The sequence below is a fragment of the Tripterygium wilfordii genome, chromosome 11 (assembly GCF_013401445.1).
Source record: "Tripterygium wilfordii isolate XIE 37 chromosome 11, ASM1340144v1, whole genome shotgun sequence".
Taxonomy (NCBI): domain Eukaryota; kingdom Viridiplantae; phylum Streptophyta; class Magnoliopsida; order Celastrales; family Celastraceae; genus Tripterygium; species Tripterygium wilfordii.
In genome coordinates this window covers 1458459-1480630 of record NC_052242.1, presented here as the reverse complement: position 1 = coordinate 1480630, position 22172 = coordinate 1458459, and the positions used below count along the sequence as shown (strand labels likewise).

At 37.4% G+C, this 22172-nt stretch overlaps 1 protein-coding gene across 5 annotated transcripts in view; it reads right to left on the bottom strand.

Annotated features, from left to right (window-relative positions):
- Positions 1-299: 299 nt before the first annotated feature.
- LOC120008494 (protein SABRE) overlaps positions 300-22172 on the bottom strand; it is a 29957-nt gene continuing 8084 nt past the window's right edge. For 2 of the 5 annotated variants that reach the window (XM_038858833.1, XM_038858836.1), the window contains 15 exons: positions 18216-20327; positions 15328-17191; positions 15009-15118; positions 13391-13747; positions 12530-12648; positions 9068-9317; positions 8744-8968; positions 7082-7221; positions 6245-6317; positions 3734-3835; positions 3443-3607; positions 2964-3305; positions 2712-2879; positions 1984-2365; positions 300-1056 (listed from right to left, as the gene is read on the bottom strand). In XM_038858833.1, the coding sequence (XP_038714761.1) occupies positions 947-1056; positions 1984-2365; positions 2712-2879; positions 2964-3305; positions 3443-3607; positions 3734-3835; positions 6245-6317; positions 7082-7221; positions 8744-8968; positions 9068-9317; positions 12530-12648; positions 13391-13747; positions 15009-15118; positions 15328-17191; positions 18216-20327 (6519 nt within the window). In that variant the 3' untranslated portion in view covers positions 300-946. Of the gene's footprint in view, positions 1057-1983; positions 2366-2711; positions 2880-2963; positions 3306-3442; positions 3608-3733; positions 3836-6244; positions 6318-6482; positions 6485-7081; positions 7222-8743; positions 8969-9067; positions 9318-12529; positions 12649-13390; positions 13748-15008; positions 15119-15327; positions 17192-18215; positions 20328-22172 lie in introns of those variants that run through there. The other 3 variants (XM_038858835.1, XM_038858834.1, XR_005470521.1) reach the window with 3 other exon arrangements.

Sequence of the window (22172 nt, the reverse complement as noted above, 5' to 3'; positions counted from 1 at the left end):
TGGCGGTTTACAAAAAAGTGCCTGTGGATGCATATGAATATACTAGCACACATTACATGTGTACATGCACATTGCACACATAACACTAGTGCAAAATACAGAGACACCATACATGTACACATTATTAGTGTCGATCAAGGAACTTGGACCACCTAGAAAATAACTCAACTCTATAGTGAAACCACGAGGCCTGGAAGCCGATTAAGATAAAGCAGTTCCAGAGTTCGATCTATCCTTGAGGAACTCAGGCTATACTTGAATACCAAGGATGATTTGAGAAATCTGTGCGCGCACGGGTATGAGGAAGAGAGAGAGACTCTTATCTTCCCTCCTTATTCGTTTTCAATAAGATATTCTATATTTCTATGTACAAAATTCCTGGAATGTCGTATGGCATTCCAGCATTTTTCGTATTCAATTAATTACAATATAGCCATAAATGAAATCGAAAGAGCATAAATAATTAGCACCTCTGATGGGCTCTCTCACTACCAATTATTGGAAGGCATGATGTTTCAATCCATAGCTTCATAGGCATTCCTTCAAAATCTCTGTTAGAGGTATAGCCTTGCAACATCTTGAATCTTACAAGATTTCATCATCAAGCTCGAGGAATTACGATCTTATAGGCATCGCTTCAAAGGCATTCCCTCAAAATCTCTGTTAGAGGTATAGGCTTGAAACATCTTGAATCTTGCAAGATTTCATCATCAAGCTCGAGCAATTACGATCTTATAGCCATAGCTTCAAAGGCATTCCTTCAAAATCTCTGTTAGAGGTATAGCCTTGCAACATCTTGAATCTTGCAAGATTTCATCATCAAGCTCGAGCAATTACAATCTTATGAATTCCCAACAGATCCCGTGGAACAAAGTAGGTACAAACACAAGGCTATTGAGTGCCACATTTGAAAGCCTCTGAAGAATAGCTTTCAGGTGTCAGATTCCTACTCATGAAAATCCTCGAAAGGAGACAATTCACCTGAAGAATCACTCTCGTATGGAGTTGTCTCTCTAGGAGAGGATGGAAGTGACTCTCTTTGTTGGGACGATGAACCTGAGAGAGAACAAAGTGTCATTCTTTTCACTTGAAAACGAGTAATCTGACGGAGCTAATTCTAGAATAAAGGGGCTAAAAGTTTTCAAATATTCACTCAACATGAGCAACAAAAAGAGGACTATACTTAAACTACCAGGTTGAACTACACAAAAGACAAAGTTGGAACTCACTGCATCTTCTTTTTTCTTTCTTTTTTTTCCCCTTTTGCGAACAAGATTTAATTCACCATCATATAAATTAAAAGGAAGACCAACGCACGCAAAATATGTCACTGAAGGTAAAAGGAAAATAGCTCCCATAGCATTAGCTGACATAAAAGAGAGACCATTTCCACTAATTGCACCCATTACCTCTAGGTTGCGGTAGAGCAGCTTTACCACCAACCCTTGGGGTTGACCTTGAAATATGTCCCTGAAGCTCTCTAGGAAATGTGCTCTAAAGGTCTTACTGGGGTAGGGAGGTTGGAGAATGTTGATAAGCTGAGGATTGGAGAGATTTTTCAGTTTGAAAACATTCTTTGGGAGGAGGGTTCGTATGGAGGTAGCAGGGCCATTTTTATAGTTTCCACTCATCATAACGAATCTTTGCGCCCCAATTTGAGGGATTTGTAAAATTGGATTAGGGGATGGTTCATGAGGCTTTGTGAAACCTCCCAACCACCCGTGGTATATTTGCCAAACAAGGGTTGGACCTGTACCCTTCCTAAATCTCACCTACTGAGGCGTTGCGTACTACTTCTCCCAACCAGCCTCAGTTCTTACATTCAAAAAAAAGTAAGCCAGCTCTCGGTTCTTTGATATTATTCTTTTGTTGATTTTCTAATATGTGTGCAGGGGTAGATATTTTTTTCTAGCAACCAGTCTTGCAAAGAAACACACAGTGAAATCAACTGATAATCATAGAGATACGGAAGATCCCACAGACCTTTCTGTCCTCTTGAACGGAATTTTTTTGTGTGCCGCCTGATGAGCCTCTTAGCTTTTGTGATAGTGAGCTGCCTAGCAAAAGGAGAAAATTCCACATCACTTTCACTCCAATCACCATGATAGTCATTTTCTGCTTCACCTCTCATAGTTCGCAGCACAAAAGCCTTGGCCTTGCGACGTTGAGTATTGAACAGGCCCCTGATGGAAGTGACAAATCCATCACCTGCTCCATCACTTGGGCGCTTGAGCCAAGTAATCGGATGCTGATCAGATTTCCCCACCAGACCTCCTTCGTTGTCACTGAGGTTGAGGTCGCTATCAGGGACGCCACTTCCAGTAGGATCCCTTTGACTATGCACTTTGTCTTTGAATTTCTTACCCTGCACCACAATGTAGAGGTACGAATTTGGAATCAATTGCGAAAGGTTGCCCCGGTTTTTAGATGTAGAATTTCCAAAATGCATACAACTTAAATTGACAAGAATATATCCTGCACACTACTTGCAATTCCAGTTGTAAAAGCTTTAAGAAATAGGCACTGGACAGTGTGCCTGGGGTTAACTCAATCATCACTGGCTAATAACTATACACATAATATACCCTGCTGAAAGTACTATGGTTTAGAGGAATTGAGTATCATCAAACTATGAACTTGAAAAGGACACGACCAAAAGAACTTTTTACACAGATATGCTGAGTAAAATATATACATTATGAAAACATTACCTGCATTCCTGTCACAGACTTTAGGACTCCCCATATGATATGCTTCTTGACTCGAGAAAAAAGTCTCCTCCAAGTCCCAGTAAACTCAACACATTGAAATGTATCCATCAACAACTTAAGATCATTGACAACAAATCTTGATCCTTCATACGTAACCAGCAGCTTGACCTACCCAATATTGGTAAACATTTGAATGAGCTCCATACTATTGCAATTCAAAGTAAGAAATGCACGCCAAGGAAAAAAACCCACCTGACTTATCTTAATATTGTGAAATTCCATTACTTTTCGAGGCCGAGATCTCTTCTCTTCATGTGACTTCCCGGCTTTCTTTTCTTCATGAGATGATCGACCAGACTTGGCAGTTTTGGAGTCTTTCAATTTGCTCTTACTGGAATCATCTGGTTGCTCAATAGAACCAAGTGCCCCAACTTTTGAGGAACAAACGCTGGATGAATGAGCCTGCAACACAAGTTCATTGGCGACAGATTCTGCCACGGTCTCTTCCCATGTTCTGTCGAAAGAGGATGTTCTTCTTAATTCTGGAACTGAACTGCATATGGTATTTCCCTTCACGTTTTGCAACTTTGATGCCTGCACGCAAGTTTCAAGAAAAAAATTACAAAAAACGAAATCTTAATGCACCCAATGCATATATATATATGCTGATTGCACATGAATAATCCCTTGCCCAAAACCCAAAAAAGAAAAGAGATTTTTCAGAAACCCACTTGGGTAGAATCAGCATTAACATTGGCTGAGGGTACTACAGAGGCACTTGATTTCGATTGGACCTCAGACTCTTTTGCTGGATGACTGGTTGATGCAGAAGCTTCATGGACTGATGAACCTTTCTTAACTCGTCTTAAGCCGGCTGTTGAAACTTTCCAAACTTCCTGTATGTCAAAACATGAAACATCAATCAGCTCAACCTCCAAAACAAGTATTTCTTTCCCAACGTGTCCTTGCTTCCGCAAAACAGCTTATACGCCAGTTTGAAAAGCACAAGTTCCCTAACTAACCTGCCGTCGTTGTGAATCTTGCTCTTCTTCAGGGAAGAAGTATTCCCACATCATTCTGTACATTGCCTCTGTCAAATGGATCTTAAGAGGGTAAATCTCTACCTGAAATATTAAAGAAAAGCTAGTATTCAGCAAACCAAAAAGGGCTGAAATCCTCAAAGAACAAGTTGGGGTTCAATGACCACAAAAGATCTGCTTCCTTTCATAAAAACTTTTTGCAAGGTGAAATCATAAGACAATAAACAATACCAAGAGGAAAGTCATATCACGACTAGGGAGAGATACATTTTTCCAAAGAAAAGCACACAAATCCCCAAAGGATCATTATGCAACTGATGCAATACATGTTATCCAATCAGAAAGTATACGTATTAATCATGAATGCTCAAAATTGCAAATAAATCCAGCAGCCAAAAAAGTAATATTTTAAGTATCTTGCAACCTAGTGCTGCTTGCTCTTGATCATGAAACATCCTCAAAGAAGTAAGTTTCTGATGCAGCTCCTCGCTCTATATATGATGCAGGAAAAATGATAGACAAACAATAAGGATTAAAACCCATAGAAAATTCTGTAATATGATTGAATAAAAGTTCTCGCTCTGAGGGGAGGTTACAGGATGTTACAATCCTTAATAGAAAAGGCATAAACTAAACCCTAAACCACTCCTAATTTAAAACAAATACTAAAATGAAATAAAACTACAATTAAAAAGGACTTCCTAAAATACCATAATAAGAAACTAATAAATAAATAATTTTGTTTTTCTAACTAACCTAGAAATTACGATAATGTGGATTTGAACGCATAGATTAGAAGAAGAGACACGATAGAATCAACTCAATGGAGTAAAACCCACATAAAATTTTGTATTATGATTGAATAAAAGTTTTTTCACTCATGGGAGGTTACAATCCGAAATCATAAACTAAACCCTAAACCACTCCTAATTGGAAACAAATACTAAAATGAAATAAAACCACTCCTAATTAAAAAGATATTTGACCTTGAAAATATACTACTTGTTTAACAAGCAATAAACTTCCTAAAATACCATAATAAAAAACTAATAAATAAATAATTTCGTTTTCCTGACTAACCTGAAAATTACGCTAATCGCTGAAATCCTCAAAGAACAAATTGGCATACAAATGACCAAAAAGATTGCTTCCTTTCAAAGTAAACCTTTTGCAAGGTGGAATCAACAGACAATAAAAAACACCAAGAAGAAAGTCATACCACGACTTGAATGAGTGAAATTTTGCAAAAAAATCCCCATTTGATCATCATGCAACTGATGCAATACATGTTACGCAATCAGAAAGTATATGTATCAGTCATGAAGGATCAAAATTGCAAATAAATCCAGCAGCCAAAACAAGTACTATTTTAAGTATCGTGCAACCAAGTGCTGCTTGATCTTGATCATGAAACATCCTCAAAGAAGTTAGTTTCTAATGCACTTCCTTGCTCCACATAGACTTGGGGTGAGTAAGAACTGTGAGAGCATAGTACAACCCTTAAATAGTTTCTCTCCTAGTTCTTTGCATTTACAGCTTGTATAATTGACCCTGTTGTATCTAATCATGCATCAGGTAACTCTCTTCTATTTTCAGACATTAAACATGTTAATAATAATGAACCAATCACACTTTATCAAATGGATAAAGAACTTCAGTTAATGGCATATGAACAAAGAAATCAACTTCATCTGCTTCCTAGTCTTATGCTTTGTTCGTTCATTCCTACATTTCTTTCCACCTTCATGTACGTTAGTAAACTAAAACATTTTCTCTTGATTCCAGATTATGAATTATATTTGAGACTAAAAGACAAAATGAATGGCCAAGGTATATGTGGCAGTTTTTGATATATTGATTTCTCACCAATTTCTATTGCCTGTTCATCTTTGGAAAAATAAGCAACAAAATCTCAATCCAAGTTATGTATGATTGGAGTTCAACATTCCTTTCACATGGACTTAAATTTGTAATAACCAAGCAGCAACCTATATTGCCTCCAACCTATCGTTTCTCCGCAAATTATTCTTTGCATACTCTATTATTCTCTTTATCATTCTTCTACATATTTCGTTGTTTCTCTTCCTTCCGGAAGTTACTATTCTTTCAAATATTCTCCTCCACATTCTATTTTGAATTCCATTTTTTCTTCACTTTACATTCCTTGCTCCTTATAGGGTAACCTAGATGATAGTTAGGCAGACATCAGGCAACAGCGATGAATGCTGCCTTCATTCCACAACGGATGGAACACTTCATAAAAAGAAGCTTTAATTTCTAGATTTATACCCAAGGATGGGCTGCCGCATCAGTCTTATAATGTAATGCTGCTGCCTTCATTCCACAACGGATGGAGCACTTCATAAAAACAAGCTTTAATTTCTAAATTTATACCCAAGGATGGGCTGCTGCATCACTCTTATAATGTAACACAAAATGTATTGATGAAGTTTTATACAGATGTAACAGATCTAAACCAAAAATAACAATTACCTGGAAAAGTTCAAGATGAGAGTTTCCATCCTTTGGGGCTCCCTGCTTTGCATCTACTCGCAGCATGAATTTTCTACACCCATAATACGAGAACATAAAAAATAATATCAGAAAGAATCATCAAATAAACCTTGACGATAACTGGAAGAATCAGCAAATTTCAAATAGTCATCCAGCTGTGTGGTTCAATTCCACTGAATTTTGATTTTCTTGCCATTGCAATTCAAATGTTTGTCACTTCTTGAAGCTATTAATGGTAAATATAAACAACTTCCGTGCACAAGGCTCCCTCAGTGGGTAGAGTCGGGGGCCAACAGGATGTACATAGATATTACTCTCACATAATATGTGAAGAATATGTCGAGAGAATGTTTCCAAGAATTGAACCTGTGACCTATAGGTAGCACTTCAGCAACTCTACCACTGGGTCATGCTCTCCTATAAAAGGCAAACAACTCCCGTACACAAGGCTCCGTAGTTGGGGGACTAGTTTCGTGGAACCAAAAAGTTTAAAAAAATAGTTCTTGAAGAACCAAAGTACTAGATCTACTAGATAAAAATTCCCACACCCCTACGGACTACTATTCTTGCGTGAATATTTTTCGCAAGCCAAGAAAGTCCCAAAACCTTGAATTTTCTCAGCTTATTTCATCACCAATCTCTTCCAAATCATTATTACAAAACCCTGAAACCTTCATACCTTCTTGTTTTAAACACCTCAAAAAAACCGTGTAGATACAACATTCCATACGAAAGCAAAGATGCTTTAACTGTAAATGGTGTATGGAACCTATCAAGGCAAGAAGCCAAGAAATCAGCAAAAGATAGAGATCATACTTTCCCCACTCTGCCGGAGGATCCCACGCTGATAAAAGCATATCCGACTTGGCCTTAGGTTGGCAGTTTCTTACAACGAAGTATTTTGTCGTAAATTGTGAGACACCAATGTCTTTGTAGTCCCGGTCAAAATCATATATCTGTAAGAAAGTGGGAGGAAAAAAAAACTGTATCAAGCGTATCCCTGCAGGAATCAAATGCCATCAAACCGTAATTGAATCATAACACAAACCAAAACATTTTTGAACAATATGCGCTAACCCTCCAAAAAGCACTACACTGTTTGATAGCATTTTTAGATATTTTCATAATGATCTAAGGACAGGTAATAAAAAGAGAGCTATTTATAGTAGACTGTAAGATACAAACCCTGAATATGGTAGGCACATACACAAAAATTAAAGTGGTGGAAATATAGGGAATTAGAATTTAAAATACATCATGCAGAAAGAGAATTTTGGAGGTTGGTGTGTTTTTTTTACTGGAAGAATAAAACAAATTTGTGGTCTCCATTAATGTAATAAACCAAGAAATTGAAAAATAAAAGTAAAATTAAAACAATTCCTACACATCTGCATGATGCTAAGAATTTCTTGAGAGAAGATTGAAGAAGCGAGTGTCTATGATAAAAATTTGTGTACATACACAACTAAATTGAACGAGGCCTTGATCTCGAGCTAGTCGGAAATAATTGAATCCTTTTTTGCCATTCAATTCTACCTGAGAAGGGGACTCGGAGTGCAATAGATGCGATAGATTGTGAAAAAAGCTTGTGAGAGTTATTTAGGGTTAAAGTATCATCCTAGAGCTTGTTTGCAAGGCCTGATGAGATTTGAGCCGAGATTTCATATAAAGGAATCAATTGATTCACACAATCTCCTTCTGCACGGATGTGGTAAACCCATAGCTAAAATTACATATATCGTTGACACAGTGGCATATACTACGAAGAGAACTCCTAAGCTGAACCCAACTAGAGTAATGAGTAGGAGGCTTAAGAAATGTATGAACCGCAATAGTTCAACTGCCTAGAATTAAGTCAAACCATTTACCATGAAACAAAAAGAAGAAAGTCACTACCTAAATGTCCCCACTCAGAATAATCATCCATGAAACTTAGAAGGAAAATAACAGCTTTTCAAATAGGCAGTAGAAAGGTTCAAGGGTCTATTCAATGTACGTTTCCCACACTATTAGCCAAATCACATAACAAGTCATAGATTCAATCGATAAGGTTCAAGGATAGAACTCAAACTGGCAGAGAGCTTTGAATACAGTAAGAAGTTATACCTAAAATAATATTGCACAAAGAAGGCTGCTCTGTTGACTTTTTTTCTATCGGAAAGATAACACCTAAACGTTGTCAGGTGCAATAATTTTTATCATGCAGAGCTTTGGGGACAAACAAACTTGTATGAGCAACTATCAATACTTATTGGGCATGAAATAAGAATAGACTTTATGAATGCTGCATGAAACTTCTAATTATTGAATCTATCATTTCAGGCAATAACACATGCTACTTGTGATATTCTCATTTGTTAAATAAATCAATCTGCGCCCAGTTTAATCATTTGTTGTAGGTACATGCTACTTGTGATATTCTCATTTGTTAAGCAAATCAATCTGCTCCCAGTTTAATCATTTGTTGTAGACGCTTACCATGTCATTTATCTCAGCCTCGGCAAAAGATTTGCCATCTACAAGCATACTCCAAACAACCTTGTTAATTTGCAAAGATATACGCATGGCATAAGAAGGACTTTTATTCTTCTCCTTCTCCATCAGTCGTTGCTGAGCAGCCTTCTGTAGGGCCATCCTTAATGAAACTGATGCCTCCTTCCTAGACTTTTTTGCATTTGCAAGCTCTTTCTTCAGTCCTTGCACCTAGATGAAAAATATCTCAAATATCTAATGTGACAATATAAACAAAACAATTCTTCAAGCTCAAGAAGTGGCACACAATGTTCAATTCTTATTTCTCACCAGTGTGGATATGCCACCACTTATCATCCACAAATCTCCTTCTCTTTCAGAGTATAGATCTCCCACAGCATCACATTGAAGGGACAATTTCCTGATGTCATCAAGAAGCAACTTCTGTTCTCTCTCTTTATGTTCAAGGTCAATTTTAGCAAGCTCCACCTCTTCGACCCCATCAGGAACCACCTCATCCGCCTCCTCTTCAACTTCTTCATCATCTTCAGCAGGATATGACAATAAATTCTTCCGAGGCCTGAATCATAGTTCAACATCAATAGGAAGAGCATGAAAACATTTGCAACCATGTGTCATGAGATCATTTTGATGGCCAGAACATCCATTAAACCATGAAGTATGGTGAAAAGTAAGTGTCATGGACAGGGGTGACTGCGCAAATAAACTTTCATAAAATCAACCTAATAAATAAAGATTCATGCAAATGAAAACAACCATCTGCAGTTCAATCGAAACATAAATAAAACTAAAATTCATTAGTTTAATTCAAGTAATAATCATAGACATAACCAGCATACATCAAAACAATACCTCGACATACTCTACTACTTAAAAGCAATGCTTTCCCAAGATGAACAGTGCCACAACTGTTGCATTAAAAAAAAGTGCAACACTGTTGCATTGTTTAAAAAACAACCTCCTCGCGTGCTTGTGGCTAAACTGATGCGTCCTACTCAAGAAAGGTGTTCATTCAGTCCAGAGTGAAAGCCCATACTATTTTATAGCAACCTTATAAGATAATCACACAATGTGCTCCATGTTTTGCGCTTTTTTAATCCTTTTCTTTCTAGTAAAGGACCAACTTAAGAAAGCATTAATGTCAATGATTCAATGCAAGCTGTTTTCACAAGCACCAGCGAACAAACCATGAGGATTATGATGACTTACGCCTTCAACAAGTAATAATTTCATTGAAATCCAAAAAAGTGTCATGGCAGTTGGCAAGGCCTCTACAAAAGAAGCACTAAAGCAGAGAAAAGAAACTTGTAAAAGGAAAAGGAAAAATAATAAGAATAAACAATGTTGCATCTTGAAAGACATGAAAAGATATTTGAAAAGACTTGACGTCAGAAACTGGAAAACAAGGTTAGCAATTGTGATCTGATCTCTCTACCAGAGAGTGTTATACCCGCTCAAAGGCCTCCCAAATTTGTTTCCAAACAAAGTTTATACCTATAGTACACAAACAGAAACATTCCTCATGTAACCATACAAGCTTTTTATATATTCTGAAATGGGCAACACTGGGAAAAATTCAGTTATTGTTTGGAAGCTGGGATTGGTGTAGGGAAGCTATCCTTGTTTAGAATATATATAAATCAAGCGTGAAGCGTGAAGTGAAAACTCACTCAAGTATATTCACTCAAATAAGGGTTTCCCTCGCTCTTGGTTCCTTTTTCACATGGTATTGGAGCCAAGTGAAAAACCCTAATTTTCCAAGCCCTTTCACCACACTGTAATCCATCCTTGGTTTGGCGTGCATCTTCTCCTGGCATCTCCTCCGGCGGCTTTTTTTCTGCATCTTCTCCGGCAACCTTTTCTCTAGCGAATTCTTTGGTGACCTCCCACGCCTTGGACAACTGCCACCCACTAACTTTTTTGGGCTCCCTTCAATTCAAAAGCGACCCAACCTTCAAATAAGTAATCATGGAAGCCAAGTCATCCTCTATTGCCTCTGATGCCCAAACTGGTATTCCCATTGTCTGCTTTACTCCATCCTCTTGTCTTGGCCTGTGGATTCTAGATTCCGTAGCTTTTGATCATATATCTGGCAACACTTTTTCTCCACTCTTACTAATACCCATGCCTTATAAGTTATAACGGTTTGAAAACTGTGGCTAAAATAGACAAGCAGATCTAATTTCAACAGCCGACAGGTATTGGTTCAGCTCATCCCCTTCCTACTCTTACTAATACCCATGCCTTATCTACTGTTACTTTAGCTAACGGTTCAAAAACTGTGGCTAAATTAGACAAACAGATCTAATTTTAACAGCCGGCACGTATTAGTTCGGCTAATCCCCTTCCTCTCACTTCTGTCCTTGGGTGTCCTTGAGTGCCCTTCTAATCTTATTTCCATAAGCAAAATAGCCCACACTTTTAATTGCTCTATCATCTTTTTTGATAAACTTCTGATCTTGCAGGATCAGGATCCGGGGAAGAGGATCAGGATCCGGGGAAGATGATTGGTACAGAGCATGAGTCTCAAGGCCTTTATCATCTCACATCACCTGCATCTTGAATCTCCACGGATTCTCCTGCTGTTATTCACAGTCGTTTGGGCCATCCTAGTCTCTCCATACTGATGTTCATGGTTTAGGGTCCGTTTTCAGTATTTTGTTACCTTTATTGATGATTATTCTCGATGTACTTGGATATTTTTCTGGAGTAATCGATTTGACATATATGCTAAGCTTGAGGGGGAGTGTTGTATAGGTGTGTATAGCTTTCTTTCTCTGTTTTTATTTAGTCTCACATTGTATAGTTAGCAGCATTACCTAGCTATCCTTGTCTAGTATATATAAATCAAGCGTGAGGTGAAGGCTCACTTACGCATATTCACTCAAATAAGGTTTCTCTCTCTTGGTTCCCTTTTCACCGAATGTACCAAATATCTCAAGCTGCCAAGCAACACAAGATATCAAATATTTCAAGTGACCGCACAATGCATCAAAAAGACAGTCGTTAGGGTTTAAATGATCTCTCATGGTTTTAAAGAACTAGGATTTAATTTTTTTTTCATTTCATATTTAGTTAAACAAAGTTTTTAAAGTTGATCACAAGGTCCACAGCTTCTCATTAGGACCACCTGAGCTAAAGGCTCTTCCAGTAGTATATTAGTCTAGTGTTTTCCTCATATGTTCGTTTTTATCTCATTCTCTTTTATGTATCTCATTTCCTATATTTAAGTAATATCCAAACCAAGCCGAATAAGATTGGATAACCATGACTTTTATCTCCCAATACCCTCTACCACCAATTGCTAAAACAACACTAATGTTTCTAATCAAACCTCACAATTGTATACAGTAAAACCAAGTATGAGAATGAGAACATATATAAAAATGTGTTTGAACCAAAAAAAAAAAAAAAAAAAAAGAAGCTATCCCAAAAATTATACGAATGCAAATTGTAATTTGTAAGTCTGGTCCAGCACCATAGAAAGTACAACACTTATTTTACCTAAGGGAGATATTGATGAACTTTAAGAATAATGAGATGAATTAACTTCAAAGGCATGAAATTTCAAAATGCAAGGCATTGCAACAGATACACGAACAACCAACACTGCAAATACTAATCTGTTCAAAACTAAGTGCGTGGAAAAAACAATAAGCTACAACACAATTTGATATCAGAAACGGAAACAAAAGACTAGCATGATTTCGAATAAGAGACCATAATTTCGGGTAAATATAAAAATAAACAGAAAAGATGACAAATACTCACTTGGGAAGTCTTGCAAAGAGAAGATTGGTCAACACATCCAGCATAACCTGAAACTGGCGAGACGTCATTGTCGCTGTTATGTTATGGGAATTGAACGTAAGTTCTTTCAAGGGCTTCACCTGTCATAGAACAAAACAAAATCAAGCACGCAGTTCAGGAATCAAAATAGAGTATCCCATTAAGATATTAACAAATACCCACCATCTTGGGGAAATGCATGGACTTTCTACAAAGCCTATGTCTATCTTTCATCTTTTATGCTCTTAACCAATACGTATCATCTTACTTCCCATGAACAATTTCTTGGATAGTTCGCAACTTCTTGGATTCTTTAGGTCCATATTCCCTATTATCCTTATGTAAATCAGTCACATTGTATTTATCCTTCTAATAATTATTATAGTAGAAAAATACCCAATATTCATTATATTTAATAGCAAGGGCAACAAATAGTGACAGAGAATCCCCACAGTGGATTTCAACTAATTTCTCTTTTAGGTTCATGCAACCAACTCCAAATTGTTTGGGATGAAGGCTAAGATGAATATGGTGATACATTTACTTTCATTAACATAAATTAGAAAGCTCCTTGCTGTTTGCCCAACAATTTACATTAATTACCATGAAAGATAATTACATATAATAGATATAATTTATCATTTTATCTTTTCATAATAACCACTCAAAAAAGCAGCAACCAAATTATCTCACCGACTTATTAACCACGTGAAGTGGATAAATTGACACATTGAAGGAGGTATACATGTAATTTGCAACATGTGTTTAGTAAGCAACAGAATAATTGGTAAATCTACATAAACAATCCATTAAAATGAAATGTGTTATGAAAACCCATCTTACCTTCAAGTCTGGAGTTCCACCTTTGTGCCTTGTATAACGAAAGTACATGTCACAAGGCATAAACACCCTTTCAAGTAGAGCACCGGTACGCTTTACTTTCGGAGAGCTTCTACGGATTTTTGGAAGCCATTGCAGTCCAGCCCCTGGATCAACATCAGTAGGTGCAACATGAGCTTGAACATGCTCCAACATTACAGAGAGCTCCATGCGCTTCCATGTCATTTCAGGGGCAGATTCAGGAATATGGATATTATTAGTACCGAGTGCTTGTTCGATCATCTCATAGCCCACATGAAGGATGGAATGAAATGAACGGGCCAATACACGTCCGCTAACAGCAGCAAGCAGAAATCTTCCCTGAGGGAGAAAAAAAAAGCATCAACCCAAAGAATGACCACCATTTCATGGTAAGTACTGCCAAGCCAATCGATACAGGGTAAATAAGAATATCACATAGCTTTACATGCAAAGCTTGTGCTCAAGTTGGCCAGGATATTTCTTTATTTATTTATTTTTCTGAATCGCATTTTTTTTTTATTAAAGTCGCACTAAGTATGTACCAATAGTACATTAGAGTTGTACAAGGTCCAGAACAGACTCCATCAGATTACAATTAATTTCCACCACACTAAGTTGATCAGCATGTTTCATATCAAAATGATTCTAAATTTGCTAGGAAATGCAGAACATGGGAAAAGGAAAAATGACATTAGTCTAAAAAATATATATTAGAAATTTAATTTAAGAAGAATGACTTAGAAATACATTTTAAACACACACTTCCAGGGAAATATACAAGCATAAGAAGAGAAGTTACAGATGTCAATACATCTCAAGGTACACAAATGATAAAAACGTTAGAATATCCATCTGGGTTACAGCACCATGCACAAAAAGATAAGCTTCAGAAGCAACTACTTCCATATCCAGAAACGGAAACAGCGTCAACTAAGTCTACAACAAATATGTTAGTAAACCAAGCTGGACCCATGGGAGGAAAGTTTGCCAAACTTCCAATATTATTAATGGGTGGCTGTGTCCAAACTCTGTGGAACACAAGCATGAAACAGAATGCAAAATTTTAAGTTCTCTAGACAACAATCCTCATCTCCGTAGAAAATAAAATATTTGAAGAGTTAGAACACAGTTCAAATGTTATGTCAAACGTAACAAAAATCTTCGCTTTTCAAATAAGATCTTTGGATCAAAAACAGAAAACGTAGGCAGAGAACTAAAATGGACCCAGAAATACACAAATTATAAGTTAAACTTTGAACATCAGTCCAGTATACAAGGAATCAGTACTAAAAGAAACCACCAAACTGTTAAGTATTAATTAACCTATCAAAATCAATACTGAAACAAGAACAATTACTAAACAAAAAGGACCACAATGATAATTTTCTAGCATGCATTGCAATTTAAAATCACAATGCTGAAATTTTTGTTTTTGGTGTTTGGGGTGGGGGAAGGGTGACAATGAAGAGGAAACATGATGTTGTCAATACAGCCGCAACACATTAACAAAAAAGAAAAAATCAGAAAATATCTCCTTTCGTATGCCAGAAATGTCTCAATAGAAAAGTGAGATCAACATGGAATTTCCATGATTACTTACATTGGCTTCTTCTGAGTGGAGATTAAATTGTGGCTCAATAACATTCACCATAAAGTGTCGAGTCCCCTCCTCTTCCTCCTCAGAATCATTTGTGTTTCCATCTTTCGCTGCTGATAGAATAAATCTTGTTCACATAAAATTTAGGTTATCTGACCAAATATAGCTAGAACAAAGCTTCAACTGCGATGACATTAATTGATAGTTTTTCAAATAAAAGAGAACGAGACTAGATTTTCAAAACAAAAGAGAATGAAATTAGATTTACAAATATCAGATTCCACCATTAGTTCTAAACGATCATGTGTAATCTGAAACATACCAACAGCAGCAGATGATGCATTCTCTACATTGACAGGGTGTGAAGGAGGTGAAAGAGATTCTGATGACTCCACATTCTGTGAAAGGACATCAACACCATGGTTGGTGGAAGGAGGCTCCGGGATATCATTCTGAAGCACCTCCGCTCCAGCATGTGGCTGATTCTCCTCAAGCAACTTCCTCTGTGCATACTGCCGAGAAGGAGAAGGCTTTGGAGGTTCAAATGCTTTGGATATTCCACCAACGCAGGACCAAACAGCATCCCTGTTCTCAATTGTCCATAAAAGCTTAAGGCCATAAACAAAAATGCGTTGACAATTGTCAGCAATTACAACATTATATCCATCATCATCACTTGGATCAGAACGAGTGTGTTCATCACTCTCGCTCCCATTTTCGAACTCAGACCTCACATATGTCATTTCAAGATTTCTTCTTCCAGCCTCTTGCCATGCCAATAACCTTGCAGGGTCAGCCTTTGGGGCCTGTCTTCTGATAGTGAAATAATCTGATGACAAAAAAAATCCATCATCACGATGCTTCTCTGTGCAACCACCCATAGAATTGCCCTTATCACTTGGAACCCTATCCATGGATACAGCTTGGGAAATTTTCTTTGTCGTTTGTACTACTTTAGCAACACTAGTGCAGTCCTCCTTATTTAAGAAAACCTTGGGCACATGCAGGTCAAGACCCTGGTAAACAAGATCAAGAGTATCACGCTTGCACTCAAAGGTGTACTTTTGCTTTCCCCTGCTAAAACAAAGTTCGTATTTCAGCTTTGACATATTAAATGTCAGTCCTTTGGCTGCATCATCATCATATAATGGCATGTACTTTATACAACTAGGTGTAGCATCAATGCGGAACATAAATTCTGTCATCACCCTGTCCATTGACAAATTGCCTGATCTAGCAACTCTTGGGACTCCATAACGAGTCCAACGAGAGAAGGTACGCAATTTGTGGGGCGGTAGATAATTCATGTTCCAAAATTTAAGCAACCAAGCTAAATCATGAGCTCCAAAATTCAACATTGGTGAAGCAACTGAAACATTGTCAGACTTAAAAGGCGGATCATAAACAGTTGTACCTACAACAGTGCTATCTCCCACTAAGGACGATGCAGATTGATTCTCACTTGAGGGAAGAGAGGGTCTAAGAGAAAAGTTCCATCGGAGGGATAGAGATGTCGATCTGAAAGGGTCAAAAACTTTTTCACGAGGCTTTCCTTCAACAGGAAGTGCAAATAAATAATGGTTTAGGGGACTGCCAGAATCACATTCCCAATCCATCGTAACTTCCAGAGTAAACACTGGTGCATCTATGAAAGCGCCGGATACACCTGAAGGAAGTTTCAAACCACGACGATTTGCCAAACTCTCCAAACTGGTTGTTAAAATCTTAAAATCTTTTGCAGAAACATAAACATGACCATCAGACTGCTGGATTTTCATGGAACCAGATAACATTTGAAGTTTGTCAAGCTTTTCATATGGATCAGTAGTTGCAAGAACAGTCCATCTAGATTCAGAAAATAATAAGCTGATATTTCCATGAATATAATTTCTCATTTCATCCCACCATGGCAAACTACGTTCCTTTTTAGGTGGCTGTACCAGTGGGGCAGAGTTCCTGACACTAAGATTAGCCCTACGAAGGGCTACAGTAAAGGCATAGCTTATATCAGCAAAAGATGGTTCATATCCCACTCCAAAAGATATTTCTGCTCTCTGAAAATGTATAGGCAAATCTGAGTATGTTTTAATTGGTGGAGTCGTACCACTGGCTGAACGAAGCATTCGCACCTTTCTCCATCTGCCAACAAAGACATCCTGGTATATTTGTGGCTGAAAAGCCGTAGCCTATTTTGAAAAAAGAGTAACTATCATCTTAGAGAACATACAGCATATCTCAAGAGTTGAGAAAAGACATAATAAATGGCACAGAACTCTAGGTCAAGAATACATAAAAGGAAAAACGCATGAAGGGTCAAACAACAGATTTGCAAATGAGGGTGGATGTGCACAAAATATCAATTTCATGCCTGGTAATTGTTACTGTATATGTTTGTTTCTAAACTTAAAGAAGTTTCATAAATGTTAAACTTAGTACCAAGTAACTTTGATAAATGGATATAATGCATCAGTTAAGAGAAAAAAGACAATGAAAAAAAAATATATATATATATAATAATAATAAGTTTTCTCAAGTCTAATTCACCGATCAATAAATGTTTTGAGTATCTGAAAAAAAGAGGTTTTCTGTGTACAATAATTACACCGAAAAATGGTTACAAATTCAACTTAGATATTAAATGGGATTTGCTCTCTTTTGCTCGTGTTCCTCACGTGCGTGATCTTTTGATTAACGAAATCCATTTAGTATAACTTAATTTCATTTTAGAGCCTAATAGATAAATAAAAATTTTAAGTGATGAGTTTCACACTCCAAAAGGAAACAATCAGAAAATAAGTAGTGATACCCATACATAAAAATCTTTAAAAAGAAACATGGTCCAAACCATGTAGTACCTCAATGTGCAATTACATGTCATATCCTAAAGTGAATTTCCTGCCCCTCAAACTGCTGCACATGCTTATTGAACAGAGTTTGGGATGATTCAGGAGAAGCAACAGCACAATTTATAAGCCCAGGTAAAAAAATTCTAAAAGAGGCTTCCAAAGTGAACACCTATCGAGCTTCTACTTGTGGTCTTCTTTGTCATGATAGACAAAGCATTTGACTTTAAAAAAATATTGTTTATGAGAAGGTATTCAAGGTACTTCATTAAAGAAACATAAAAGCAAGGAAATGTACACATAATTAAAACGGGGAAGAAAAGAATAATAGGATTGAACAAGGATGGGAGACTGCTTTGAGCAATACCTGCTGTGCTAATACAATGCGGCCTTCACAATTGCCAGAAGTAGCAGAAAAAAGAGGAAATGTGTAATTTCTTAACTGAACAGCCAGGGTGCCAGTCTGCAAGAAAATATTGCTACCGTATAGTCTAGAGAATGGTATATTGTGTTCAAGACATATAGGATCAAGCTTCCTTAGAATCTCTATCATTCCAGCCTCTCCACCATCAATCTTTGTCAAGGTCACTTCCAACTCTGTAGCTAAAACAGAAAGAAGAGACGTTCTGCCAGGGCTAGGTTTAAATCCAGCCTGAAACCCTTCCCTACATGCACCTGAACCTTCTGATGGCTCAAGTTTCTGGCATGCCTGGTAATAGGATTTGAAAGACTGTTTATATATTTCTTCTCGCATTTTATGGATAGCCGAAGGATCTTGTATATCAATCTCAACTCCATTAAATTTGATCTTTTTTTCACAGGCTGAGTCATTTGTCTCAGTATCTTTCAGACACTGATTGCTTTTGGAAATTAACTCATCAAGAAAGTTCATCCTAACAGCTAGCTCACTGGCCTCATTCTTCATCAGCTGATAGTGTTCATCCAGCCAACCCTGGATCGGTTCTTCCTCAATATCAAAGCTGAGCTTCCGTAAACAAAATTTTACACATCCAAATTTCGTTGAGCTAGATCTCCTAGGTTTCAAGCTCTCTTTCTTTATGGGTAGTATAAGATTAGTCTTAGCAGTAGTTATGAGCTTCAAACCTCGCAACATGTCCTCGACAGAATCATCAATAGCACGCAACTCCAACCTGTATGGCATACATATATGAACATCAAGCCCTTGAATCACCCAATCCCATGTGATAGCTGACGGTGATTTTGAATCAGATGAAACAGGAGAAGCATTAGGAATGCGGGAAATTTGCATCCTGCTGCTTTTGAATATTCTGGAACCGTTGAAACTAAGCATAAGTCCTTCAAGAAGTACTCCTATACGGGCATTCTCAGAGAAAATTGACTGAACCTGCACCATTACCTCAACCCCGTCCCCAACTTCAGCTGATATATTCAGTATTTCCACATCAACAGCAAAAATTGTTTCTTTTTTCTTTTGCATATCAAAATGTCCAGGTTCTAAAGTTGCTTCTTTCTTTTCTTCAGTATCTATCGTACTAGATACATCCCCCATAAATATATTGTTGTGTCCATGAAGCTTCTGATTGTGTATCATTACCTTCAATTGTAGAACAAGTTCAATCAGCGAGAGATGTACATCAGGCTCCCACCTTACTGTAATATCGGTGGCACTGAAAAGAGAGCAAACAGCTATCTCTTTAAGGCCACCAGAACGCCGTACAAATTTTGCGTTCTGCATATCAAGCAATGTTAATTTTGTTACAGGCCTACGTTCTTCCAAATATTCCTGATAGACAGATCTGGCTCTCTCAAGTTCCATTTGTGTGGAATTTTTCTCCTTGTTCACACATAAGTTGAAATGGAAGATGTCAAGAGCAACAGAATACTTTAATCTTTTGCTTTCATCAGAATTTGAAGGCATTATATTTGCACTACGAGGAGTGCCATCAGCTGAGACGTCAATTACAACTCGACCACCCTGTGATCCATAATTCACACGCTTGGGATCGGCAACTACAGTGTCGTCCAATCCTGTGTCTCCACAAAAGTTAACAGAACATCGTTCAAGATTAACTTTTATGAGCTGTGTTCCATTCCCTGATGACTTAGATGAACGCCCTCCCTGGCCATGTGAAGTTCGTTTACTAGAAGCGGATAGACTTTTCAAAAGAGCTTGAAAGGACATAGCAGTTATTATCAATGACTCAACGCGCTTGAAGGTAAAATAAACACCCATACCAGTCACATCAACAGAGAGAACCGATTTACGTCTGGCACTACTGTCTTTGGACAAGTCAGTGTCTTTTTTGCCCCAGTCTAGGCTAACTTTTGCTATATTTAATAAGGAACCTGAATTTGATTCTACACCAAAAACACTTTCTTGCAACGATTCTTGATATTCATCTGCCATGTCCACATTTAGTTCACCAAGTTCCATATGAACTGTAGTTCCAGTACTTGAGATGTTATTTGCAAACACATGTGACGATTGCGAGCAGCCCTGCAAAAGGGAATGAAGTCAAAAGGCCATAGCATCATTACTTCAGTTTAGCTTGCAGCTCACATGGATTTTATAACTTCTTCTTTGAGAGTGAGTATTGAGTGTTCAATATATAGAAATGACTACCAACTAAACAGCAGAGTCCAAATAGTCAAATCTACAAAAACAAGTCATGTAACCAAAAAGTGAAAAAAAAAAATTTAAAATCTATGCAAGAGGCACCAAGGGGAGCCACCCAATCACACAGTGCTAGATACACTACTACCTTTAAAAGAGATAAATATCAAAGTTACGATTTTCCAAGATCCAAAAGGCACGAGTTATAAAACAATTATCAAAAGACAGCCATCACCCAAGATATTCATTCCCCTGAATCTAAGGGAGAATTCCTATATGTTTCTAGTCCAATTACAACAAAGTAGGTGATTAACAGTCAGGAAGTACCTATTAACTATCATAACTTATTAATAGTTAGAATTCTTCCTAACTTCTTAATTTGAAAAAAATGAAACCCTGGATGAAATTTTGGACTTCTCAATCATTTTCCCGCGGAACTCGCAATAACCATTATTTCCAAGGTCATTTCACAACAATTTTGTAGAAAAGATTCCCAATAGAATGTCCTTGTTAGAAGCTTTTCAAACAACACTAACATCTCAAATCAAAACTAATAGTACTTCCATAGATAACACCGCCCAAAACATGTTGTATCCAGCTCCAAACACGCTCTGTTTTCCCGAGAAGTAACATTCCATGTGGGAACACCAATTCTTTCACTGGCAACATGATTCGCAACAGCATCTTTATTTCTAAATCTAAATAAACCGTGACATCAGACTTCTAAGGGGCTCCCCTCACTCCTATCCAAGCATAATTCGAAATATCCACCATTTCTCCATTCTCAACCTTCAACTGGACATTGGGATATCATACCACTCTTTTCAGATGGTTTCCAAACTCCTACACCATGTCATTCCCTAGTTAACTTTGAAATCCAACCAATCCATTACGTTCAAATGTATCTCCCACTACTTGTCTCCAAAGAAGATTTAGTTCTTCAGAAAACCTCTATAGCCAATTCCCTAGCAAAGGTTTATTAAACAACCCATAAGTGAAGAAGATCGATGCTTCCCCTCATTATGGCACAATTCATGCAGTGAAAGTAGGATAGACTAAGCTGGTCGGAGTTGGCAAGAAATCCAAGAAAGAATAGCAAGCAGAGGGATAAAAAAATTTACCTCAGGCCCACTGCAATCTTTTCATCAGAGAGAAAAAATAAATAAATATTTATCTTGCAAAGCCGTTTAAGGATGAGGCTATCGCACAGTCAAGACAGGAACAGCAGCAAATCAATGCAAACACAGGGAGAGAATGGGCAAAAAATCATATATTATTAAGTCTTCAAGTGCTGCAAGACTTGTGCTGTTCAGATAGAGAAATCAACTACCATAGGATGGCTGAAACACATTATAGATAACAGAGACAAGTAGGTAGATCATAGACTTCCTTTAAGAACCAGGAAAGAATAAAAGAGAGGAACATGACATACTCAACAGATGCAGGTTCGTTGAAGGAACAGTACTGGGGGTATTGGTAATACGGAAGACAAGAAACAGAAGAGTTCAAATTCAAAAGCTAGATAGCAAACTCACATCTCCCCACATTATGTATCACACACAACTGTGATGTTCGTGTGAGGGATACTTTTTAACTTTGGCAGTACGTATGAACATTTGGGAATTTCTTCCGAAAATCATAGAAATTGTCGAAAGGGTCAAACCATATCTATAGAAATGAACTGTCACTTCAATCAAAGATTTTTTCATGAAAAACAAAAACACAAGA